This window comes from Phyllobates terribilis, unplaced genomic scaffold (assembly GCF_046119375.1).
Source record: "Phyllobates terribilis strain yellow unplaced genomic scaffold, ASM4611937v1 Scaffold_2__4_contigs__length_985480577, whole genome shotgun sequence".
Taxonomy (NCBI): Eukaryota; Metazoa; Chordata; class Amphibia; order Anura; family Dendrobatidae; genus Phyllobates; species Phyllobates terribilis.
In genome coordinates this window covers 452,469,607-452,497,359 of record NW_027362762.1, presented here as the reverse complement: position 1 = coordinate 452,497,359, position 27,753 = coordinate 452,469,607, and the positions used below count along the sequence as shown (strand labels likewise).

At 45.9% G+C, this 27,753-nt stretch overlaps 1 protein-coding gene across 3 annotated transcripts in view; it reads left to right on the top strand.

Moving 5' to 3' along the window:
• Positions 1-27,753, top strand: part of NT5C1A (5'-nucleotidase, cytosolic IA) — an 87,209-nt gene that overhangs the window by 21,228 nt on the left and 38,228 nt on the right. For all 3 annotated transcript variants that reach the window (XM_073665609.1, XM_073665608.1, XM_073665607.1), the window contains 2 exons: positions 9,018-9,185; positions 15,166-15,295. In XM_073665609.1, the coding sequence (XP_073521710.1) occupies positions 9,072-9,185; positions 15,166-15,295 (244 nt within the window). In that variant the 5' untranslated portion in view covers positions 9,018-9,071. The remainder of the gene's footprint in view (positions 1-9,017; positions 9,186-15,165; positions 15,296-27,753) is intronic.

Below are 27,753 nucleotides of genomic sequence, written 5' to 3'. Positions count from 1 at the left end.
ATGAGCTGAAGGCTGCTATCAAAGCAACCTGGATTTTGATAACACCTCAGCAGTGCCACAGGCTCATCGCCTCCATGCCACGCTTCATTGATGCCGTAATTGATGCAAAAGGAGCCCCGACCAAGTATTGAGTGCATTTACTGAACATACATTTCCGTAGGCTAACATTACGGATATTAAAATCATTTTTCAAGCTGTTGTTATAAAGTATTCTAATTTACTGAGATAATGACTTTTGTGTTTTCATTGTCTGTAAGCCATAATCATCAACATTAACAGACGTAAACACTTGAAATAGATCACTCTGTTTATAATATATGAGTTTCACTTTTTGTATTGAAGAATTGAAATAAATTTACTTTTTGATGATATTCTAATTTAGTGAGATGCACCTTTACTTTCTTGACAGGTGGCAGATACCAATAAATGGTACAGGTCTGACTACTAGGACCAAAACTGATCACATGATCACTTCTCTAAACTATATTTGCTATTACTGCTATTACAAGTCAAGGCATTGACTTACAATACCAAATACAGAACATGGACAAGTGTAAAGACCCCTGTAGATTAATGTCAGCACATGGCGATCATGTGAATATCAGTGGGACTGGTGAACCATTTCATGTATATGGGTCCTCCTAGCTCTCCAGATGATGGTTGGGGAGAGAAGGATAGGGCAATTTGTAGTTAAATGTTTGATCCTTTTCTCCCCATGCGAGATAACCTGCTGCCAGAGTTGTCCCATTGAGCTGCCTCATTGAAAACACATGAACACTCAGATGATCAGTCACATTTGTGTGTGAGTGTGTTCTGAGTGGGGGAATCCAAAAATATAGCTACCTTAAGTATATGGCCAACTAAATGACTTTTCACTACTTTTTTGCTACCTCATCTGAGAGCAGCATAAAGTAGGAGCAGATAGACTGTTTCAGTGCTGGGTCACTTACTGAGCAGCTTGCTGTACTTTTGCTAAAATACTGTTGCATTAGAAGATTATCATTGAGAGGACTAGCAAACCTACAACAATGTAGTCCTCCATAATCATGACATCTGTCTATCCCACCCACCTTTGAAGTAACAGATAGATCTGATTTATCAAAAATGCAGCAAGAAGCCTAGTAACAGTGCGTTCATACTTGCCAACTTGACATACATTGTTATACCCATAGACCAGGGATGTCAAACTCATTTTCACCGAGGGCCATATCAGCATTATGGTTGCCTTCAAATGGCCAATCGAAATTGTAAGGGCTCATGCAGATGTTCGTGCAACACGGTACGAGCATGGACTGCAATGTGTGGACTGGCCATGGGCTATAAGATCGCTGTCCATGGACAGTGGGGCTAAGAGCTGTTTCTGGGTAGTATGGCTAAGAGAGCTGTCCCTGGGTAGTATGGCTAAAAGATCTGTCCCAGACCTCAGAGTCCAAGATGGACTGCTCCCTATGCCAAGTACTGGCTGCGTCTGCCCTGATTCAAAGATGGAGCCACAAAAAAATGCTGGCTGACTGCGTTCACCTTTTTGTGCTGGTTGACTATGTTAACGGCATTCACCATTTGTGCAGACTGACTGTGATAACTGCGTTCACCCTTTGTGCAGGCTGACTGCGATAACTGCATTCACCGTTTGTGCAGGCTGACTGCGATCATGACGTTCACCGTTTGTGCAGGCTGACTGTGATCATGGCGTTCACTGTTTGTGCTGGCTGACTGCGATCACTGTGTTTACCGTTCGTGCAGGCTGACTGTGATCACTGTGTTCACTGTTTGTGCTGGCTGACTGCGATCACTGTGTTTACCGTTTGTGCAGGCTGACTGCGTTCACCTTTTTGTTCTGGCTGACTATGTTAACGACGTTCACCCTTTGTGCAGGCTGACTGCGATAACTGCGTTCGCCATTTATGCTGGCTTACTGCGATCACGACGTTCACCGTTTGTGCAAGCTGACTGCGATCACGGTGTTCACTGTTTGTGCTGGCTGACTGCGATCACTGTGTTTACCGTTTGTGCAGGCTGACTGTGTTCACCTTTTTGCGTTGACTATGTTAACAAAGTTCACCATTTGTGCAGACTGACTGTGATAACTGCGTTCACCCTTTGTGCAGGCTGACTGCGATAACTGCGTTCGCCGTTTATGCTGGCTGACTGCGATCACGACGGTCACCGTTTGTGCAGGCTGACTGCGATCACGGCGTTCACTGTTTATGCTGGCTGACAGCGATCACTGTGTTTACCGTTTGTGCAGGCTGACTGTGATCACGGGGTTCACTGTTTGTGCTGGCTGACTGCGGTCACTGTGTTTACCGTTTGTGCAGGCTGACTGCGATGATGGCATTCACCATTTGTGCAAGCTGACTAAGATCATAGCGTTCACCCTTTGTGCAAGCTGACTGCAATGGCGGCGCTCACCGTTTGTGCAGGCTGACTAAGATCATAGCGTTCACCGTTTGTGCAGGCTGACTGTGATCACGGCATTCTCCATTTGTGCAGGCTGACTGCGATCACGGCATTCACCATTTGTGCAGGCTGACTGTGATCACGGCATTCACCATTTGTGCAGGCTGACTGTGATCACGGCGTTCACCGTTTGTGCAGGCTGACTGCGATCACGGCATTCACTCAGGTTAAAGGAATTCTTGTTGCCTGAACCATGCGCAACATGAATCAATGGAAGGCTCCCTCATTGCAGGCATCTATGTTTTTGTGTATAAGAAGAGACCTTTCAGTCTACCTAAGCCTTGCAGGGAAATATGACTAGATATCTCATCCTCACCTCCTTCTGAAATCATATTTTCTCCAAAATGCTGCAACGTTTCAGAGAAAAACATGCACATCTGCAATGATTCATGCAGTCCATGGTTCAGACAGAATTTATTACTTGACAAGTTCCATTTAAAGTCAAATGCTCCTTTTTTTAAAGCCATTGTCCAGTCACAGCATATTGATGACTTATCCACAGGTCAGCAATATGAGTTTGGTGAGGGTCCAACACTCGGCACCCCCACCAACCAGCTGTTATCTGTCATGACAGATGCTCAACTCCCTTCAATGTGTAGTGGGGGCTGTTCTCTTGAATAGGAGCTGTTCTTTGCAGCTTTACTCAATAGAGTTTATACACAGTGGCCACTAGAGAAACTAACAGCTGGATTGGACAACCCCTTTGACACTGACCCCCAGAGGTAGGACCTGGGTGTTACAGAGATTAAGGAATTGTGGTCATAAGGTGCCTCAGATTGTTAAAAAAAATATCCCAAAAGTCCTTGTGATGAGATGTTTATCAGTCAGAAGGCTCATGCAAGAATAGACATGTGCATGCTTAAAAGGGAAAATGTGAAGTGTGTGTAATCCCTTTTGTATGATCGTCTTTTAAGTGAATTATTGCATCCTATGGGCCACAGTTCCAGGGACTTTTCCAATTTAGGCTTCTAAATTATTCAGTCCATTATTTTGATCTATTGATCAGTCAGTCATCTATAGGAGGGCATCTTTAAATCCTCAGCTTACCCCAAACCTTTATGATCCACTTACATGTACCTATTTATTTGACAACAATGGGGTTTTGGTCACTGATAATAGCAAATACATGTCGCATCTCTTCCTTTTGACAAGATGAAAAGAATCATTAGCCACATTGGCTAATGATCATTGTGACCAATGGTAGTTATCAAATGAGTACAGAAAATAAGAATTAATAAAAAATGCTATTATGTAGTGTAGGATGAGGAGTTTTCTGTTACTGACCAAAATGCAGAGTCTAAGATGAGACTGCACATCTCTTGTGACTACTTTTTAGTAATTGGCAAAACTATATAAGATCTAATTTCTTGCTTAGTAATATTTTTAGACTATAGAACATTGTTGATGTACAGTGCTCAGCATAAATGAGTACACCCCTTTTGAAAAGTAAGATTTTAATCAATATCTCACTATATACAAGAACAATTTCCAAAACTTTGACAAGACTGAGACTTATAGAACATTTTTTAACCCATAATATGAAAGCAAGGTTAATAATATAAAAGTCATTACAAAACGTTCAGTTGTACTGAATGGGCATGGGCACCATGCATTTAGAAAAATGTATTTAGAAAAATGCTTGGTGCCTACAGTGAAACCTGGTGGTGATAGTGTCTTTATGGGGCTGCATGAGTGCTGCTGGTGTCAAGGAGCTACATGTCATTGATGATATCATAAATTCACAAATGTACTGCTCTATGTTAAAGGAAAAGATGCTACCGTCACTCCGTGCCCTTGGTAAATGTGCACTTGCATCATGACACTGATCCAAAACAAATATATGTTGCATTTCTGATGAAGAACAGGATGAAAGCGATTGAGTGACCAAGTATGTCTCCTGATCTGATTCTGAACCCAATCAAATACCTATGAGGGATTCTGAAGAGACAAGTTGAGCATGACTCTCCATCGGGCATCCAGGCTCTAAAAGAGGTCATTCTGTAGCAATGGAAAAAGATGTTGTAATTAGTGTTGAGCATTCCGATACTGAAATATCGGGTATCGGCCGATATTCGCGGTATCGGAATTCCGATACTTAATTCCGATACTTTTACAATATCGAATACCGGAATTGGAAGTTCCTATAATGCCTGCGCTCTGCATTGTCTCTGAAGGATGACAAGCTGGATGGCAGCGCTCAGCTGCGATCCAGCCTGTCATCAGAATGCCATCCCAGCGTGGGAGAATTCTCCTGATTGTTTAAAAGCCGGCGGGCGGTAAAAAGCCGCCGGCTTTTAAACAATCACACAGCCCCATACTGCTTCCCCGCAGCCTCCCACCCCGATCCTCCGCTCCCCTCGCCACCTCCCATCCCGATCGTAAGTTAGGACCGGGCGGGGAGTACAGCACCAAGGAGCGGGGAGTGAAGGACTCGGGCGGGGAAGCCGGCAGTGAAAAGACTTCACCGCCGGCTTTCCCGTTCTGTGCTGCGCTTTCCTGCCGTTTTTTTCAAATGAACAGCTGAGGTATCAGGTGATGCCGATCAGCTGTTCATTTGAAGTAGCCGCGGTGCCCTCAGAGGGTTCATGTGAGTTCATGCTTGACTGCATGAACTCACATGAACTTTCCCACGGCCGCACAGGTCAGCCTCACCTCCCAGACCCATCATGATTAGTGTGTGCGCGGTGTCTGTGCGATGTCTGCGGGTGTGTGCGGTGTCTGTGCGATGTCTGCGAGTGTGTGCGGGTGTGCGCGGTGTCTGTGCGATGTCTGCGGGTGTGCGCGGTGTCTGTGCGATGTCTGCGAGTGTGTGCGGGTGTGTGTGGTGTCTGTGCGATGTCTGGGGGTGTGTGCGTGCAGGCAGACATAGGCCGATGTGACACTACTGCTCCCATCGGCCTATGTCTGTCCCCCGTCCACTCGTGCCAGCAGGATCAGCTCGATGGAAGCAGTAGTTCCCATCAGCCTGATCCTGCTATTTAAATTGCCCTACTGTGTCCCCAATAAATTTTAAATACATTTCATTGGTGGCCAGTAGTTACCTACAATAAATTAGTTTATACATTACCTGTCCCCGCCGATTGCCACCTAAAATAAAGTAAAAAATAAAAAACTCCACCTATACTCACCTAGACACCTAATTCCCCGAAGCCATCGATCTCCTGTAATAAAATATAAAATAATAAACCACAACCTTATCCTTACCCCTCCGTAGTAGTCCACGAGTGTCCCACGATGATCTCCAGTTTAGAGCAGCCACATAGAATGTGACCGCTCTGAACCGCTGCCGCCGCTAGAATGGTGGGGCCGTAAAGAGTCCCCGTCATTGCATAAGCGGGTTCGCCGGAGTTCAGGCAGCGCTGCTCCGGTTAGCTGCTTTACGGCCCTGCTGTACCGTGAGAAATTCCCACGGTACAGCAGTGCCGTAAAGGAGGTCTCCGGAGCTGCGCTGCCTGAATGCACTCCCGTGACCTCAGTCAGTGGCTTTCGCTGCCGGGAGCGGACGTGTTCCCGGCAGCGTGAGCTTACAGCAGCTGTGCACAGCTGTCACCATCTCCAGATGTGACAGCTGTGCATGGGAGATCAGCGCAGGAACGTGGACAGGTAACTATTTTTTTTTTAGTAAACTAAGAATTAAATAAAATGGTGTGTTTTATTTCAAATAAATTATTTTTTTCTGGGTGTAGTGTGTTTTTTCTTTTTAACACTTTGTAGGTTACTAATGGGGGTGTCTTATAGACGCCCATCATTACTAACCTGGGCTTCATGGCAGCTGGCGCTGACATGAACCCCACCACTATTACCCCCTGCCACCGCACCAGGGCAGCGTGGAAGAGCGAGCCTAAGTGCCAGAATTGGAGCATCCTATGGATGCGCCATTTCTGGGGCGGCTGACGGCTGGTGTTTCTAGCCTGGGAGGGGGCCAATATTCATGGCACTCTTCCTGGGCTATTAATATCAGCCCCCAGCTGTCTGCCTAGCCTTTGCTAGCTATTAAAATAGGGGGGACCCCACATCATTTTTTGGGGGGGTCCCCCATTTTAATAGCTAGTAAAGGCTAGGTATTCAGCTGGGGGCTGATATTAGTAGTCTGGGAAGCTCCGTGGGTATTACCCCCTTCCCAGGCTTCACACATCTGCCCCAGCCGTCTGCTTAACCTCCGCTAGAGACTAAAATTATGGGGGATCCCACGCCAATTTTTTTTTAAATAAATCCTTTATTTTAACACTAAATGACATTTGAGGCGTTAATAAAGATGCAATCCCTAAATTATTATTTATTTTTTAATTAATTTTTCCCAAAAATTTTGACGTGGGCTTTGCCATATTTTTGTATGCCAGCCAGGTACATCATCCAGCTTCTATGAACGCGCCATTTTCCGGGGTGGCTGCGGACTGCAATTTGCAGCGGGGGGGGGGCCCAGAAAGCTTGGGCCTCCCTGCGCTGCAGATTCCATCCCCCAGCTGCCTAGTTGTACCTGGCTGGACACAAAAATAATGAGAAGCCCCACGTATTTTTTTTTTTAATTATTTCATGAAATTCATGAAATAATAAAGAAAAAAAGGGCTTCCCTATATTGTTGTGTCCAACCAGGTACAAATAGGCAGCTGGTGGTTGGGGGCAGCCCGTTCCTGCCTGCTGTACCTGGCTGGACACAAATATAGTGCGAAGCCCCACGTCAATTTTTTTTCAATTATTTCAGGAAATTCTGGATGCCGTCACAGCCAGACACTGAGGAGCGCAAGCATGCCTGCGCTTCTCAGTGTCTGCGGGATGACAGGCTGGATGGCAGCGTTCTGCTGCGGTCCAGCCTGTCATCTCGATGTAGCAGAGCTGAAGCTGTCCTGGGAACCATGGGAAGGTAAGGATGATGTTGCTTTATTATTTTATTTTTATTGCAGGAGATTGTTGGCTTCAGCTGGAATAGGCGTGACGGTAAGTATGGTTTAATTTAGAACAATAAAGAATTGTGTGTTTATTTCAATTAAAGGATTTTATTCTGGGTGTTTGTGTTTTTTTTAACTTTGACTATGGGGTTAGTAATGGGGGTGTCTTATAGACGCCTCTCCATTACTAACCTGGGCTTGATGTCAGCTGGCATTATAAGCTGACATCAACCCCAACCCTATTACCCCACTGCCACCGCTACAGGGCAGTGAGAAGAGCGAGGCTAAGTGCCAGAATTGGCACATCCTATGGATGCGCCATTTCTGGGACGGCTGACGGCTGGTGTTTCTAGCCTGGGAGGGGGCCAATATTCATGGCACCCTTCCTGGGCTATTAATATCAGCCCCCAGCTGTCTGCCTAGCCTTTGCTAGCTATTAAAATAGGGGGGACCCCACGTCATTTTTTGGGGGGTCCCCCATTTTAATAGCTAGTAAAGGCTAGGTATTCAGCTGGGGGCTGATATTAGTAGTCTGGGAAGCTCTGTGGGTATTACCCCCTTCCCAGGCTTCAAACATCTGCCCCAGCCGTCTGCTTAACCTCCGCTAGAGACTAAACTTAGGGGGAACCCCACGCCAATTTTTTTTTTAATAAATCCTTTATTTTAACACTAAATGACAAGTACAGTAATCAACACTATCACTGTACTTCATATATATGTAACTGACATGTTTCTATCTATCTAATCTATGTGTGAAGCTCTATTCTTTCTGTTATAAATTGTCGGGTACCGGTGTATGCCGCTGCTGAATTGACGGCTTTTCATGTTTCACTGTGAGCACTGTTCCCATCGATTTGGGCAACCACCTCCCCCAATACATTCTACATTATTGTTAGTTGTTTTCCTTCATGTAGAATTAACCTATAAGGAAAGAAAGGGTTTATTTTCATTCCGATATTTGTGTCCCATTGACTTGCATTGGTTTCCGGTATCGGAATCGGCGATATCCGATACTTTTTGGGTATCGGCCCGATCCAATCCGATCCGATATTTCCTGATATCGGAAGGTATCGCTCAACACTAGTTGTAATATGTCACCAACTTGTTCATTCCATACCTAGAAGACTTGGTGCTGACCTTAAAAATCATAGAGGTCATACAAAATAGAAGATATAGTAGTTTTTGATGTGGAGTGCATTCATTTTTGCATTAACTAATTTGAGTAAAACTGAAGATTTTGTAATGCAAGTTATTTATTAACCTTATTTTCATGTTATGGGTTAAACAATGTTCTTTGAAACACAGACTTGTAAAAATTTTGAAAATTGTTCTTGTGTTCAGTGAGATACTGATTAAAATCTTACGTTTCAAAGGGGGTGTATTTATTTATGCTGAGCACTGTATAGGGATCAATAGAGTTCCCATATATAATTTAAGCCACAGGACATAAGCACCATGAACTAGTGCATATATTTTCTAATATTCCAAATTAGCAGCAAAAGAGATTTTCATAAAAGTGGAGATTTCTTCTAGTGGAATGCTAAATTGATGTTTCTAAGTCATAATGCGTTTAGAGAAGACAGTTAATCAACACACCAAAATCCCATGTGTAAAGCAAGATCCTGTTATGACTGATTATTAATGGATTTAATTTGCTTTTTCTACTTTCAGCCAAAACCACACAATGCAATCACCATTGCTGTTTCTTCACGTGCACTTTTTCGAATGGAAGAAGAAGAGAAAGTTTTTGAGGAACAGGGATTAGAAGAGTATGTTAAATACCAACTGGAGCATGAGAATGAGCCATTTAAACCAGGAGCAGCATTTCCCTTTGTTAAGGTAAGTCACAAAGAAGTTGTCAGTTTATGGTATGTCCACGTGTATGGGATTTGCTGCTTAAAATTTCTTTAACAAATCTGAAGAAAGCAGAGGTGAAACCTACACAACATATCCACAACAGAGATTTTTTTTCTGACTTCCCAGCATTTAAATAAGACAAAAAACACTACAACCGTGAGCAACTGTGGCAACACCATCCTGCATCATTATTTTACTCACCTGACGTCATACAGTGACTTATTATCACTTGTAATGGCTTAGATTGTTTGCAGCTGTCATGTATGACATGTCATTGTAAAAACTTCAAAGAAAGGTGAGCAGATAGGATATGCAAGAACAATAAAAAGTCTCAGTACAGCAGCACAACTAAGTTTGTTAAACTTAAATTGGTTGTCTTCTACTTTGACAACCTCTTCTCAATCATTATGTTTCCCTCAATTAAAATAATAACACCTATACCCACTACCGGTACAATTTCAGTGGTGTCGGCACTTGCTATCCTGGGATTTGCTTTAAAACTGTTATGTCACATGATCACTGTGGCCAATCAGCAGCCACTTCACTGTCCCCTCCTGCAGACAAATCAGACATCCAGAAGAAGTGAGAGAGTAGCCACAGTTCTCACTTCCTCCAGATGTCAGTTACGTCTGAGCTGGTTGTTGGCTGAGCTACCAGGCGACACTGCTTTCCCCCACAAGTCCCAAATCAAGGTAAAGTACTGTCCAATAATCACGGGGTGCAACAAGTCCTTGATGACGCCTACTTCATTTCCATAGTTCCATAGTACGTGCTTACATTGACTCAGGCCACAGAATAGTTCTTAGCTTCCCCATGGATACACCTGATGCGGAAGTGTGGCCCTTACAAGGGTCACCAAAATCCCAGAGTCTAAAAGTCCAGTTACTTGCATCTCATTTACAGTCACTTAGCAGGACTGAGGCCACTCGCCAGGATGAGGGATGCCACTGTAGGCAGGGTGGGGGCGAAATAGGAGCAGTGTTGGCCTATGCTGCAGTCCATCAGCTCCAAGAGACTACGGGCGGCTATAAGACCATGGGCATGACACCTCCAGCAGACACCAATATGGCACTGATCCCTCGGCAGCAGCTTAGCTGGGACTTTGCACGCCACACAAGTGAGGATTTAGTTCCCCTTGGGGAAACCGAGTACAGTGATTTAAAACCCCCTTGACTATCCAGCAAGTTTTCAACCACCAGGTACCTCTCCACCAGGCCCACCAGGTTATCGGCATTCTGGGGATCTCTCTGGGCAACCCAGCACTGAATCGACCTCGGCACCGAGTGAATGAACCGGTCCATTATGACTCTCTCCACCATCTGTGCTGGTGTACAAGTCTCAGGCTGCAGCCATTTTTCTACCAGGTGCAGGGGATGAAATATCTGAGACTGGAGAAGTTTGCACCTGCCAAAATCTCTGCCTTCAGCTTGCCATACTCCTTAGCATCCTGAAGAGTGAGGTTATAATACGCTTTCTGCGGTTCCCCAGTCAGATTGTCAGGATTCTGTTGCCCTTCTATGGATTGACCAATAGTGGCTGCTATTATTCACTTTGCAAAATTATGTTGCAATAACACTCACCACTGGAGTCTGTTATTGTGTTTCTGCAATCGCGCCTTTCCAATATGGCCGATATTAAACATGTGAAAGCCATTTTGTTTCCTGTTTGGGCTTATTTAAAGCCACATGGGACATTCACTCATTGCTTGAATATTGTGTCTAGCAGTAGTCTAGTTCCAGTCTCCAGTTCCTGAACTGTCCTACCCAGACTGTTCTTATTAATCTCCTGCGGATTGTGTCTACAACTCCCACTGCTACGCCCAATAATTTCTATCACTGCTTGCTGTACCCTGCTGCATTGTGAAAACCACAGATAGCACTCATATGCTGATATCATATGTCCAAATGAGCCCTTAGTCTGCAGGATGCCAGTGATGCACTTGATGTAGAACAGTGGCGACTGCACACTAACCATGCTGCACCTAACCTGTGCAGTGAAAGACACAATCTCTAAGGAGAGAAAAGCAGGCAACTAAAAAAATACATGGCACATTATCTGTAATCCTGACCACTAGAGTAAGGTGCCAGCTGTTTAATGCAGCTGGAACATAACCCAGACGGTGCTACAAATATAGTGCTGATTTCTCTATGAGTCATATAAATATGCTATCTGGAAACTAAAGACCTTGAATATATTGTATATCACTGGATGTATCAAATAAGAAGAAACAAAAAAAATAAAGTGACAGTTCAAAAATTAGATTAAGAGTCAAGTCTCTAGCAGATAGGTTATACAATCTGCTAGAGACTTGATTCTTGATCTAATTTTTGCAGTGTCACTTTATTTTTTTGTTCTGATTTTGTGGTTGCACAGCCATTTATTCAATAATTTTAATTTGTTACAACTGGAACATGCGCCATCACTGTACTATAACAGACTGTTGATATGAACAAACGTGCGCCCCATAAACTTAACTTAAAGGTATGGCCATTGTAGTTCAGTAGAAAAATTCTCCAAACGTTCAAATCCTCTTTCATGGATCTGGTTACCCACATACAATGTTTAGGTCTAGACATACACCTGGTGGCCAGAGACCGTCACCAAGAGAAAACTCTGCTCATGGGCATAACCCAACAGGCAAAAATTGTTGCTTCGTCGTCATTTTCCCCTAGTGTCCATACTTCAGGTGGCTTTGGAACTGGGAGACTAACATCATGAGGTACTGGTCGCATGGCTGATGGAATGTTAGGATAGTCTATGAATTTCTTAGTCTTTGCTGAAAACCCAGACACATTTGTAATACAGAACTAACAATCACTAACGTGATCCCTCTGCTCCCTCCATATCATTAGGACAGCAAACGGCATTGAAGATCGCGGTCTGGTTATCCAGAGTCGTAGATTGGCAGAGCAAGAAGTGCAACATATATGAGGTGCCCAGGACTTTTCTTGGTCCCCAATTGCACAACCAAAATATAGTTCATAACATATGCTTTCTTGATGAATGGACTTATGTTTCTTCTCTGACTTTTCAGAGTGTACTCACCGCAAATGTAACAAAAAGAGTCACAGCTATTATGACACTGACAAGACATTTCAGAGTCGATTTATTACAAAATACTAGAGATATATATCAAGCAATTGCAATGAGGATTGATCGCGGAAACGGTAATGTTCATGAACTCGAAATTCGACCGGCTACAGCTGACGGCGCATATATAATGATGTCATATCTATGGCAATATGCCACGATTATAGAACAGTCTGGGCATGTCTGTTACATGTCCAGACAAGGTTTCTTTATTTAATTTGTACTATATACTGTACATGTACAGTACAGACCAAAAGTTTGGACACACCTTCTCATTTAAAGATTTTTCTGTATTTTCATGACTATGAAAATTGTACATTCACACTGAAGGCATCAAAACTATGAATTAACACATGTGGAATTATATACTTAACAAAAAAGTGTGAAACAACTGAAAATATGTCTTATATTCTAGGTTCTTCAAAGTAGCCTCCTTTTGCTTTGATGACTGCTTTGCACACTCTTGGCATTCTCTTGATGAGCTTCAAGAGGTAGTCACCGGAAATGGTCTTTCAACAAACTTGAAGGAGTTCCCAGAGATGCTTAGCACTTGTTGGCCCTTTTGCCTTCACTCTGCGGTCCAGCTCACCCCAAACCATCTCGATTGGGTTCAGGTCTGGTGACTGTGGAGGCCAGGTCATCTGGCGTAGCACCTCATCACTCTCTCTCTTGGTCAAATAGCCCTTACACAGCCTGGAGGTGTGTTTGGGGTCATTGTCCTGTTGAAAAATAAATGATGGTCCAACTAAACGCAAACCGGATGGAATAGCATGCCGCTGCAAGATGCTGTGGTAGCCATGCTGGTTCAGTATGCCTTCAATTTTGAATAAATCCCCAACAGTGTCACCAGCAAAGCACCCCCACACCATCACACATCCTTCTCCATGCTTCACCGTAGGAACCAGGCATGTAGAGTCCATCCGTTCACATTTTCTGCGTCGTACAAAGACACGGTGGTTGGAACCAAAGATCTCAAATTTGGACTCATCAGACCAAAGCACAGATTTCCACTGGTCTAATGTCCATTCCTTGTGTTCTTTAGCCCAAACAAGTCTCTTCTGCTTGTTGCCTGTCCTTAGCTGTGGTTTCCTAGCAGCTATTTTACCATGAAGGCCTGCTTCACAAGGTCTCCTCTTAACAGTTGTTGTAGAGATGTGTCTGCTGCTAGAACTCTGTGAGGCATTGACCTGGTCTCTAATCTGAGCTGCTGTTAACCTGTGATTTCTGAGGCTGGTGACTCGGATAAACTTATCCTCAGAAGCAGAGGTGACTCTTGGTCTTCCTTTCCTGGGGCGGTCCTCATGTGAGCCAGTTTCTTTGTAGCGCTTGATGGTTTTTGCAACTGCACTTGGGGACACTTTCAAAGTTTGCCCAATTTTTCGGACTGACTGACCTTCATTTCTTAAAGTAATGATGGCCACTCGTTTTTCTTTACTTAGCTGCTTTTTTCTTGCCATAATACAAATTCTAACAGTCTATTCAGTAGGACTATCAGCTGTGTATCCACCAGACTTCTGCACAACACAACTGATGGTCCCAACCCCATTTATAAAGCAAGAAATCCCACTTATCAAACCTGACAGGGCACACCTGTGAAGTGAAAACCATTTCCGGTGACTACCTCTTGTAGCTCATCAAGAGAATGCCAAGAGTGTGCAAAGCAGTCATCAAAGCAAAAGGTGGCTACTTTGAAGAACCTAGAATATAATACATATTTTCAGTTGTTTCACACTTTTTTGTTAAGTATATAATTCTACATGTATTAATTCATAGTTTTGATGCCTTTAGTGTGAATGTACAATTTTCAAAGTCATGAAAATACAGAAAAATCTTTAAATGAGAAGGTGTGTCCAAACTTTTGGTCTGTACTGTATATTACATATTTACACTGCAATAACATTTTTCAAACGAGTTAGGTGGAAAAATTGAAAATTTGCTGTGACAGAAAAATTTTCAAGTAGCTGTTTTAACATATTTGCAATAAATAGTACGTTTCACGTCATAACTCAAAAACCTTACGTGATACAGAAATTCTGATTTCACCTCTGAAATCAGGACCATGAATTCTATATAGAACACCCAAATTCATTGAAGAGACAAAAACCTTGTTATTTAGTGAAATCGAACGGGAAGGGTTTAAAGAGTTATTCCAATTTCAATAAATGGGTACTGTCAGATAGTACAAGGAATTTAACAATTTATTGCTTATTGAAATTTTCAGCCGTTTTGATATAGTAACACCACTGCTAATCAGAAGAACATGCGCAGTGCATACAGGCTCTTTTCTGTTCAGCTTGTGAGCACTGTTTGGAAGTTATCCGGGATTACTGGAGTCCGTTGTTACCTTCAACTCCTGGCCAGCATCAGCGCAATACTTACAAGATAGACAGTAGTGGTGGTTGGTCTCCTAAGCAATGAGCTATAAACAACGGAAAAGCGTTTATATCTTAAGAACGGTTGCAAATTTTAATAAGCAGTAAATTGCAAAAGTGCTTTTTTTACAAGCACAACCCAACAATATCCATGACAATGGGAATAATCCTTTAATCTGGGAAAATTACATTTTGAATCCAAAAAGATTTTTGTACAGTGAAAGTATTTAATTTTGTTGGATTGAACCAAAGGAATGTTCTTTCAAAGGATATCACGGATGTGCACTCGAAAACACTGTTTGCAGTTTATCACTTTCTATGTGACAGGAACTTGAAACTTCCTGATATGGGTGACGAGGCAGTAGGGTGAATATACACTCAGTTAACAGGCGTAATACACAGGCATAGGATTTTCCCTAGTGTCTCCTATGAACCTCTATTTGTGTCTTTTCTTTATCACTTCTAAACATTAATCTCTTTTTGTCCTTTTCCCATTCCAGGCCCTGGAAGCTGTTAACACTCAGCTACGTGAGTTATACCCAGACAGTGAGGATCTGTTTGATATAGTCCTCATGACCAACAACCATGCACAAGTGGGCGTAAGACTCATTAACACCATAAACCATTACGGTAAGTCCATAATTGCTACATTGCTACCAAGCAGATATGGCACTTTCTTTGAAGCCAACAGCCAATAACATCATCTAGTGTAGGGCTAATAATTTCTGTTTAGTAAGGCCACGTGCACACGATGAGTATTTTGTGAGTTTTTTACCTCAGTATTTCTAAGCCAAAACCAGGAGTGGGTGATAAATACGGAAGTGGTGACGTGTTTCTATTATACTTTTCCTCTGATTGTTCCTCACCTGGTTTTGTCTTACAGATACTGAGGTGAAAAACTGACCAAATACTGATAGTGTGAACGTGGCCAATAAAAACAGAACCTTAGCAAACCTAAAGAGTTCAAGCTGGCATATAATGACATATTCATTTTACTCCCTATTAATTCCCCAGCACTTTACAGAAATGATTAGCACTGTTGTGATTGAGGTTCACAATCTTTGTACTTTGTGGGTATTGAATCCAAGACCCCAAAGACACAAGACAACAGTGGTATTCATTGAGCCTCCATGCTGGCTATTAGAATAATAACAGCAAACTCTATATTATCATGTTACCCATTTTCACAAATGAACAAAAAAAAAGTGATACATTAATTTTATTCTTAATGGTGACAATTAGATAAATATGTATATTTGTTGCATTGGATTGGCCTAATCTAATAGAGCATGCAGTATATAATGCAGGTACAGCAGAGAGTTTATTACACTTGACATAATTTATTAACTGATAATTGGATTGTTTAGCATGTACAGTAACTTGCCTAAGGGCCTGTGCACAAGTTGCAGATTTGTCACGTTTTTTTCTGCGCAGATTTGTCACAATACCTGAAGGGTTTCCTGATTCCAGCAAAGTGAATGAGAATCCTGAAGTCTCATGCACACGTTGCTTATTTTTGACTTGCAGATTTTAATTTTCAGCATGTCAATTCTCAGCGTTTTTGCTGCAGATTTCACCCATACTAATGAGTGGAGAAAAATCTGCACCAAAAACGCATCAAAAATACGTAAAAACATGGCAAAAACACACTTATTTTGTGCAGCGTTTTTCCATCCAAGAGATGCAGAAATGGTGCAGAAATTTTTGCACCAAATACTTAACGTGTGCACATATCCTTAGAGTTTATTATGTACGAAATTCATATATGGGATAAGTGTCCCGGGGTGTTGATGTTGGGGCCCTAGCTGCAGTATAGGGGTGCAAATATAGCCCCCGTCTCCAATATCAAACTGTAACACATGATACAGTACTATTATAGGTCATATCAAGAACTGTACTAGTGTAGTGAGAGGTTTAAAACCCATAGAAATGTTGTATATTGATTTCAACGACTTGAAACAAATATTGTCTTTTAAGCATACAATTAATTTTCCTGAAATGGGCATGAGGAGGATATAAAGCAGAGAAATTGCCTTAAATGGTAAAATATACATAGCAGAGAGACAAGCGTCTCCTAAGGCTAAAGGCTATGGAATCAGAAGAAAAAAATTATAGTACATATGGTATTCAGGGTGGACTGTGAAAAAAGGAGTTTAATGCTGCAGTGCCACAAAATGGGGTTCAAAACTGTAAGACGTTACACACATTAAAATATGTACGAAAATGCACTATGTTTTGTGATGATAATAAAAATGTTAAATGTGTTTTCACATTTCTACATTTAATACAATTATGTGGGGGAGATTATACTGTTTGGAGGGCTATGTAGGGGACATTATACTTTTTGTGGGGCTAGATGGGAAGCCATTATACTGTTTGGAGGCCTATGTTGGGACCTTTATACTATTTGGTGAGCTGTGTGGGGACCATTATACAGTTTGGAGGGCTATGTACAGGCCATTATACTGTTTGGAGGGCTAGTGGGGGTCATTATACTGTATGGAGGGCTGCATGGGGGCCGTTATATTGAGTAGAAGCTGTTGTACTATGTGGGGGCTGTAGGGGCCATTATACAGTGTAGGGGCCATTTCATAGTAAGGAGGGCTGTGTGGAGGCCATTATACTGTGTTGTGGGTTCTGTGGGGACCATTATACTGCATGGAAGGCTGCGTGTGAGCCATTATTCTGTATGGAGGGCCATTTTACTAAATGGAGGGCTGTATGGTGGCCATAATATTGTGTGGAGGGATGTGGGGGCATGATACTGTGTGGCAGAACTGTGTTAGGGCCATCATACTGTGTAGGGGAGGACAGTGGGGGCCAGCATACTGTATTGTGATTACTTTGGATTCATTATATTGTGTGGGGGAATTGTTGGCGTATCATACTTTGCAGGAGGTACTGTGAGGTCATCATACTGTACATGTGGAGCGTACTGTGGGGGACTTCACTGTAGGGGTATCATACAGTGTTTGGGGGTTACTTTTGTTGGCATCACACTTTATATGGGCAGTTAGAGCAGGGGAACACTAAGAGGCTTCAATAGGAGCAAAACTACTTTGTAAGGGCTGCAAAGTTGTGAGATATGCTTTTTTGTTACCCCGATGAATGTTTTAATTTTTTTTATTTGGGGGAGGCCAAATTAAGACTGCTATGGGGCCCTGTGATTTTATGTATGCCCCTGCATACATGCAAAGTGATACAAATAATATAATCCATGAGGACACATACATAGTACTATAGGTGCTAAGTTCTTACAATTATAAAGTCCCATACAAAAGATGCAAGGAATACAAGGATATATGTGCCACAATGGTAGATAAGTAGTAAATGACTACATATGGATCATGTCTGACATCAAACCAGGCACAGAAAATTCACAAGATAGCTAGAATATATAATCATTACTTGAGCTACATATGGATCGTAGTCCTCTTCACATGCACCCCTATGTACTATTCAGGAAGCTCTTTACTATACTAATATCCCCTGTATATTTATCACCAGAGGAGCCCTGAATATATAAGCTTTATTACAATCTATGAACAATAATTATGTGTAACCCATCTTTGATTTTTGTTAACATGATGATTTTAGTTATGTAATAACTAATACTACAATAATGACTTGCATTACATTTTATTTATGGTAGTTTAAACACTTATACATTTAAGTATCTGCTGCTTCTTTCAGTCCAATATAATTTGACTTTAGGGGGCAATGTGTATGCTCGAGCAGTGAAGGTGAGAAGGAGGAGCGGGGACTCTATTAAAATAGAGTACTTAGGTAAGGCCAGATGGAGCTGCTGTAGCATTTTTAATTGTTTCACCTACAAAACAAAGTAGCAGATTGTAATGATTGCATGGTTTTACAGGTGAACCAGCTGTCCACTTGCAAAACCATGAACCCATTTAACAACTATTTAAAAAAACACAATGTCTGCAAGCTGCTATGTTTTTTTACGCCACACTACGTCTGCGTCATCCAAGGTCATAATCTGATATACGAAAACTTGTGGCAGTCATGTCCACAAATTGCATATGTGACTAGCCTCGAGTACAGCTCCTTGTACTTGTTGATTATTGGGCTAGTGCAGGAGCTGCCAACCATTTACAGGTACTATTCAATTCTGGTCCGTAAATCGAACCAAAGTATTGCATGCTGCATTTTATTTGGGGATCTAAGGGGTAACGTTTCTCCTTGTGGAGAGTCACAAGGCAGGACTGGCATGTCAGAGTGAGGAAACTTATACCCCATGTATGCTCCCTTGGGAAATTAAATATGCAAATTGCCTCTTCAGAGAATCAGAGGACTTGAACTCTAGTGCCACCTATTGGAAGTAGCAATCCTAAAAGTCAATATCGACCCTTTACTGAGCCTTGCCATACGACTTGGGAAAAAGGCCAACCAGAATCTCAATTTGTAGAGACAGTGTTTTGGGGTATTGCCTATCGTCAGAGCAAAGTACGAGTTATGATTTGGCTAGGTGAGAGGTTTAAGACTGGGATCTAAGTGGTAACATTTCTCCTTGTGGAGACTGATAAGCCAAACCTAGCATGTCAGAATGAGGAGACTTATACGCCATTACTACTTCTAATAGGTGGCACTAGAGTTCTAGTCCTCTCCCTCTCTGAAGACGCAATTTGCATTTTTTTTACACAGACACTCGTTCTATGAGAAAAAATGGTCATCTGAACAGCCCTATTGACTAACAAGGGTCAGTGTGCTGCCCGGGTGCTATTCTGTTTAAAATCGGATATCAGACGTCCAATTTATAGGCTCGCGGGAACCAGCACAATCCCTACTAAATAATAAATATTAATCCAATTAGAAATTAGCTAAGCGCCAACCTCGGCTGTATAGAAAAGTCAAGGGATTTATTTTCAGATTTGGCATGGTAACGTTTAAAGGTACTATGTATTGTATTTGTGAATGCACACATGGTTACAATTTGGAGCTGTGCCGTTCTGCTGCTGATGTAGCTGTTTTTCATTTGTTGATATTTGACTGGTATTTGAGATACGCTGTGTGAAATTTACACTCAGTTTGGCCTTTTGGCCATTCTCTCTGTTTTTTGTTTTTCTTGGATTTATTTATGGTCGGAGCCTACATAAGCAGATGAGTTTATGTTATTATTAGTGATGAGCGAGCACTAAAATGCTCGGGTACTCGTTGCTCGGGTCGAGCAAATTGGAATACTCAGGTGTCATTTTAACATTTTACAACCTTATCTGGCCATGTGGTGTGTAACACATCATCAGACACATGCATACAGTGCTGAAAAGACATGGGAACAGAATGGGGAAGACCTCTGGAAGCATCTCAGACTCCCAGGTCACTGCCTAAAAGTGTGCCCATCATAAGTGATCCTTGGCACATGCGAAGATGCCTCCCGCCATGCACCTGTCGTTGCAGACTTGCAACAATCACCGTCCACGTCCTTGTCCCACTGCAGAGTTCAGTTGTCCCTACCCCATTCCTTGGAATGCAAACGCAAGTATGCAGGCAGCCACCCACCCACAGGCTGCAATACTATACTGCCAAATTTTTGACAGCTGCTTGCACTTGAAATGTGGCCTTTTAAGCTCGTGGAGGCGAAAGCTTTTCACAACCTCATGCAGGCGGCGGCCGGGTGTCCATACTCGGTCCCCAGCCGCCACTATATTTTCCGGTATCGCCTCCGCCTTCCACAAGCACGGGTCCCACAACATTACCCGTGCCCTCCCCAGTGCACTTCCTGGGAAGGACCGCCTAACCACAAACACGTGGACAGGTGAATGTGGCCAGGGACGGTACGGAGCCAGTCCACAACTTTTTTTGCTAAGAGCTGTATTTAGCTCGGTGAAAGGACTGGCATAGAGGGAAACCGTATCTACCCCGGCTGTCATTTCTCCCAGGAGGTCCTGTAATTGAGCTTGTTGCAGAAGCAATGGCAGCCAGTCCAACAACAACTCGCACTTGTCGGTGATGCTTTGACACACACACATCTTTCTTTGTGCATTTAATTTCTTAAATACAGAGTTGGACAATGGCCTGATCTGTAATGCGGTTTGAGAAATAACATGCATAAGCATGGCCGATCCACATTAAATAAGCAGCCATAGAGTGTCCGGGAACCTTCCCCCACACTTTTCTTAGCCAGGGGTGCTTTTCGGCAGAGTTGGATGGGCCCACCAGAGAACCGGAGACTCCTCCGGCGGGCCCAGGCTTCTCCTTCAGTAAAGTTCATAGTGCCAAGGTGAGGCCATGATGATGATAGAGGCCACCATCTGCTTAGTTTTCTGTTACTTGGAATGCAAGTGGAAGTATGCAGCCAGGCAGCCACCCACCCACAGGCCGCAACACTAAACTGCCAGATTTCTGGGCAGCTTTTTGCACTTGAAATATGGCCTTTTAAGCTCGTGGAGGCGGAAGCTTTTCACAACCTCATGCCGGCAGCGGCCGGGTGTCTATACTCAGTCCCCAGCCGCCACTATATTTCCCGGTATCGCCTCCACCTTCCAAAAGCACGGCTCCCACAACATTACCCATGCCCTCCCCAGTGCACTTCCTGGGAAGGACCGCCTAACCACAAACACGTGGACAGGTGAATGTGGCCAGGGACGGTACGGAGCCAGTCCACAACTTTTTTTGCTGAGAGTTGTATTTAGGTCGGTGAAAGGACTGGCATAGAGGGAAACCGTATCTACCCTGCGTGTCATTTCTCCCAGGAAGTCCTCTAAAGCTGCTTGCACTTGAAATGTGGCCTGAACATTACTGCTGGTACTTTTCTGTGGGAATTTGCTTGCCTCCTACCAGCCTGGAATATTTCCAGCAAACTATAGCATGACGCCATGGTATTAGCACTGCCCCCAGTACCAGTAGCGAAGCCATCCCCAATTTCCTTCTCAGGAATTTTATTTGGTAGACTGAGTGGCTGCCCAAATACATTTTCTCACAAAGGAGCTGAAGATAGAGTGGCAGTAGTTGCAAGTTTCTCCAGCCTGTTAGATATTAGAGGGTGAACGGCAGCACATTGGATCAGTGGTTAGCACTGAAGCCTTGCATCGCTGGGATCCTGGTTTCAAATCCCAGCAAGGACAACATCTGCAAGGACTTTGTATGTTCTCCCCGTGTTTGCGTGCGTTTCCTCCTCAGTAAAAAAGCAGCCATAGAGTGTCCGGGAACCTCCCCCCCTCCCCTTTATTAGCCAGGGCTGCTTTCTGGCAGGGTTGGACGGGTCCACCAGAGAATCGGAGACTCCTCTGGCGGACCCTGGCTTCTACTTCAGGAGAGTTCATAGTACGAAGATGAGGCCATGATGATGATAGAGGCCACACCATCTGCTTAGTTTTCTGTTACTTGGAATGCAAGTGCAAGTATGCAGCCAGCCACCCACCCACCCACAGGCCGCAACACTAAACTGCCAGATTTCTGGGCAGCTTTTTGCACTTGAAATATGGCCTTTTAAGCTCGTGGAGGCGGAAGCTTTTCACAATCTCATGCCGGCGGCGGCCGGGTGTCCATACTCAGTCCCCAGCCGCCACTATATTTCCCGGTATCACCTCCACCTTCCAAAAGCACGGGTCCCACAACATTACCCGTGCCCTCCCCAGTGCACTCACTGGGAAAGACCGCCTAACCACAAACACGTGGACAGGTGAATGTGGCCAGGGACGGTACGGAGTCCGTCCACAACTTTTTTTGCTGAGAGTTGTATTTAGCTCGGTGAAAGGACTGGCATAGAGGGAAACCGTATCTACCCTGCGTATCATTTCTCCCAGGAAGTCCTCTAAAGCTCCTTGCACTTGAAATGTGGCCTGAACATTACTGCTGGTACTTTTCTGTGGGAATTTGCTTGCCTCCTACCAGCCTGGAATATTTCCAGCAAACTATAGTGCGACGCCATGGTATTAGCACTGCCCCCAGTACCAGTAGCGAAGCCATCCCCAATTTCCTTCTCAGGAATTTTATTTGGTAGACTGAGTGGCTGCCCAAATACATTTTCTCACAAAGGAGCTGAAGATAGAGTGGCAGTAGGTGCAAGTTTCTCCAGCCTGTTAGATATTAGAGGGTGAACGGCAGCACATTGGATCAGTGGTTAGCACTGAAGCCTTGCAGCGCTGGGATCCTGGGTTCAAATCCCAGCAAGGACAACATCTGCAAGGACTTTGTATGTTCTCACCGTGTTTGCGTGTGTAGCGCCCCGAGGGTTCGGTTGCTACAGGGGTATTGCACCTCAACCAGAGGTGTGATATTCCACTCCCAGGTAAGGATGGAGTGTGGACCAGGGCTCAGTTAGCTGCATACACACACTCACCCCATTTTTGGGGGACAGCTCGACGGTGCTCCCATTTTATGCAGGCACAAATGACCATGTCCCTGGCTTGAGTGGGGAGGGGGAAGAGAACCCAGTGATGTAGGAGCAGAAGGGGACGGTTTCTGGAGCATAGTAAGGAGCTCATTGGGTGCAGGTCACCTGAGCTCAGACACAGAGAAGCAGATAAAAGGTGGGAGCCATCTTTAGAGTAAAGTTCAGTTCAGTCAGTCAGGGGAGAGAGAGAAAGCTGACAGGGAGCCGAGGCTCAGCCTGAGCTCAGCTCCACGAGGCAGGCCTAGAGAGAAGGCCGGGGCCAGAGAGGAGAAGAGGAGAAGGAGAAGGAAGAAAGAAGAAAGAAGAAGAGACAGAGGAGTAGAAAGGCTCCAGAAACAAGAAGGCAGAAGGGACCCTAAGAGAGCAGAACGGACAGCAACCGTTGCAAGCCCGCGTTATATCGGGTGAAGGGTCAGGCTGTGGAAGGGTACCGGATCCCCAAGTTGGTGGAGGTAAATTATCCCTCAGCCAAGAACCGGAGGTCGTGATCATCTATTGGTGCGACCCCCCGCCAAACCTGCTAGGAAGGCACCATATAGGATAGTGGGAAGCGGAGGCCAACGCTTGCCCGACACGGTCCGCGGTAGCTGGACAGAAGTTTGGTCACTGGTGGGGCACGGGAGGCCAGAGAAAGGACAGAAGGGGGTCCTGTGCCATACTCCTGAATTGCCTGGAGGTTGACCGAGCTCCTCACCTGGTGGACACAGCACGGCTTGGGCAGTCATTGCTGACAGAAGTGACTCGGATAACAACTGTGAGTAAAAACCCTGGACTGCACCATTGGACTCAGTGTGATCTTTCCTGCGCCTGCACCATCACCCTCAGCATCCATACACTGCCCTGAGGCTACACTCTTCCCGTGGGGAGTTATCCTATCCCTGTGCTGCACACCAACACCAGCCTCAGCGGTCTGCCTCGCAGCGGCAGTTATCCCTGACCGCAATCCACGGGTGGCGTAGTCGGACATTCAAAATACTGATAAATAGACAGCCGCCATTTGGTCTGACCACCCTGAGCCACGGGATCGGGTTGCCACTACTACCCCCATCAGCACCGTACACCAGAAAGCCCGGTTCCGGGTACCCCACGGCCCAGGGGGCGAGTCAGCTTTGGCATAGTCGGCAGGATTGTGACCAACCCGCCACAAACGGGTATTGCGTGCCTGAAAAGAGACTGTTTCACTGTATTGAAAATGGCGCCCGCCCCGGCAGAACGGACGCCATAATGTGCGCGCCAAAAGGTAACAGGAAGCCACCTCCCATCTTGGGCCAGGTCAGAGAATGGCGCCAAAGAAGGAGCCCACCCCCAACAGCCATGAGTGCGGCTGTAGAGATGTCCATCAAGGTGGGGGGGCTGCCCCTGAGAGTGATTGTCAGCAGATTGCCCCAGGACCACCCCCAACAGGGGCGGAAAGAGAAGAAAACCGAGGGGCAGGGTGTGGTTTGGATCTGTCTCGCCAGACCACACCCGGAGATGGAGAGGAGCATCAACTCCAGCACCCTGGCAAGCGGCCTGCTGCAGGCCGAGGCGACCCCGTACAGCCTCATGGAGCTGATGGCTCAGCTCCCCGCAGGAGACCCTGAGTTCTTGCGGACAGCGCTGGAGGAGTTGGACCGGAGGATGGTCCGGGCGCAGAGGGAAGTCATTGCCGGTTGGAGGGAGGAGATGGCCCGGCGGGTCGCGACCCGGCAGCAAGAGACGCTGCCAGCACCCAGCAGTGCGCCTGCCCCCGAGGACAGAGAGAGGAGACCGGAGGCCGAGAACAGTGCTGCCACGGAGGCAGGTAAGGAAGACACCCCTGCCCCGGGTCCTGACACCGAAGGCTTACCCCTGGATCCCGCTGCAGAGCCAGAAACCCCGGGAGCCGCTGCAGCTTCCACGCTCCCGCCACCGGTACGTAGGCCCCAAGCCGCGAACACCACCGCTGAACCACGCCCCACGTCGTGACCCCTGACCCCGGGTGCAGTCGGAAGTGGCCCAGTCCAGGCCCGGTCGCAAGGCCTGATCTTCCCAGGCGCCCCCCAGCCGCGTGCGCCCCCGCTCCCGAAGCCACCACCCCTTGGGACTGACCTGTACAGCCAGCTCGCCGGACCCGATGGAGAGCCGGTCCCTGCACCCGAGGGATGGGTTCACCCCAGTCAGCGGAAAAACCTGTCCGCAGAGATCAAGGCCCCGCTTGCTCCGCTCTTGCCCCTCCCACAGCCAGTCGCCGTCTCTCAGCTCCCGGAGGAAGAGGTCCAGGTAGGATGGGACCAAACTGGGGAGGATGTGATGGGGTTTGCACAGGAGACACGGACGGCTGCATTCCGCAGGCGGGAGATTTGTGAGCAACTTGCGAGAGAGGAGCGGGCACGGCGCCGGAAGAGGGAGCAGCTGCAGGCCCGGAGCGCGGAGGAGAAGACGCGGACTCGTCGAAGCCCCCATGCAGCACGCGGTCTTAAAACAGCTGGGTCCGTGGTGAAGTTCCACCAGGAGAAAGGGTGGGGGTTTATCCGGGACTCTGCCACAGCCACAGACCTCCATGTCGACAGGAGGGATGTGGAGGGTCACCTGCCAGTGGGTCACCCGAAGCGGGAGTTGTTCCCGGGAGATCGGGTAATATACACCCGACATCGAGGCCTAAAAGGGTGGTATGCTGTCAACGTCCAGAGGGTGGAGGAGGAACAGTACCAGGAGCATTGCTACCCAGAGGACCCGGACGGGTCTGGAGAATATTATGAGGAGGAAGAAGGTGCGCAAGGAGGACACCGCTACTGAGGAGCGGCAGAGTACAAATGTATATAGTTACCCATCAGGGTAAAGAGATTGTTACATAGAGTTACCCGGTATCGGGTCAGTTAAAGCCGGCTGAGGACTGGGAGCAGCCAACTTAGTGAACTATCTGGCCGAGGACTGGGAGCGGTCAACTTTGTATATATTTGCACTTCTTAAAGTGCCCCCTACTGGTTTTATAAGAAACTACAACAACTGACCTCAGAACGAAAACCCGTTAGAGGTGGCCGAAGATGAGGTCCAGCAGCTGGATCAGCTATGCCCTGCAGCCACTCCAGGGCCTACGTTGAGGGTTTACGAATGGGTCCCTCGTGTTTGTGTTCATGAGTTTGCACTTAATAGAAAGATGGACACCTGGTCGCAAAGCGCGCTGTGACCAGTTAATAAAAGTTTTACATGAAGAATGATTATAAGAAAAATGTTTTATAATATTGCTGAAAGAGAAAATGTGTGCCAGTAATGTTAAAAAAACAAACAAAAAAACCTTTAATTTTGCATGTCTTGTAAATCAATTGTTTTTACTCTTTTCCAGCCCGAGGACGTGCTGTGGTTTACCAGGGGGGAATGTAGCGCCCCGAGGGTTCGGTTGCTACAGGGGTATTGCACCTCAACCAGAGGTGTGATATTCCACTCCCAGGTAAGGATGGAGCGTGGACCAGGGCTCAGTTAGCTGCATGCACACACTCACCCCATTTCCGGGGGACAGCTCGACGGTGCTCCCATTTTATGCAGGCACAACTGACCATGTCCCTGGCTGGAGTGGGGAGGGGGGAGAGAACCCAGTGATTTAGGAGCAGAAGGGGACGGTTTCTGGAGCATAGTAAGGAGCTCATTGGGTGCAGGTCACCTGAGCTCAGACACAGAGAAGCAGATAAAAGGTGGGAGCCATCTTTAGAGTAAAGTTCAGTTCAGTCAGTCAGGGAGAGAGAGAGAGCTGACAGGGAGCCGAGGCTCAGCCTGAGCTCAGCTCCACGAGGCAGGCCTAGAGAGAAGGCCGGGGCCAGAGAGGAGAAGAGGAGAAGGAGAAGGAAGGAAGGAGAAGAGACAGAGGAGTAGAAAGGCTCCAGAAACAAGAAGGCAGAAGGGACCCTAAGAGAGCAGAACGGACAGCAACCGTTGCAAGCCTGCGTTATATCGGGTGAAGGGTCAGGCTGTGGAAGGGTACCAGATTCCCAAGTTGGTGGAGGTAAATTATCCCTCAGCCAAGAACCGGAGGTCGTGATCATCTATTGGTGCGACCCCCCGCCAAACCTGCTAGGAAGGCACCATATAGGATAGCGGGAAGCGGAGGCCAACGCTTGCCCGACACGGTCCGCGGTAGCTGGACAGAGGTTTGGTCACTGGTGGGGCACGGGAGGCCAGAGAAAGGACAGAAGGGGGTCCTGTGCCATACTCCTGAATTGCCTGGTGGTTGACCGAGCTCCTCACCTGGTGGACGCAGCACGGCTTGGGCTGTCATTGCTGACAGAAGTGACTCGGATAACAACTGTGAGTAAAAACCCTGGACTGCACCATTGGACTCAGTGTGATGTTTGCTGCGCCTGCACCATCACCCCCAGCATCCACCTACATTGCCCTGAGGCTACACTCTTCCCGTGGGGAGTTATCCTATCCCTGTGCTGCACACCAACACCAGCCTCAGCGGTCTGCCTCGCAGCGGCAGTTATCCCTGACCGCAATCCACGGGTGGCGTAGTCGGACATTCAAAACACTGATAAATAGACTGCCGCCATTTGGTCTGACCACCCTGAGCCACGGAATCGGGTTGCCACTACTACCCCCATCAGCACCGTACACCAGAAAGCCCGGTTCTGGGTACCCCACGGCCCAGGGGGCGAGTCACTTGTGTTTCCTCCTCAGTAAAAAAGCAGCCATAGAGTGTCCGGGAACCTTCCCACACACTTTTCTTAGCCAGGACTGCTTCTTGGCAGGGTTGGATGGTCCCACCAGAGAATCCCCTGGT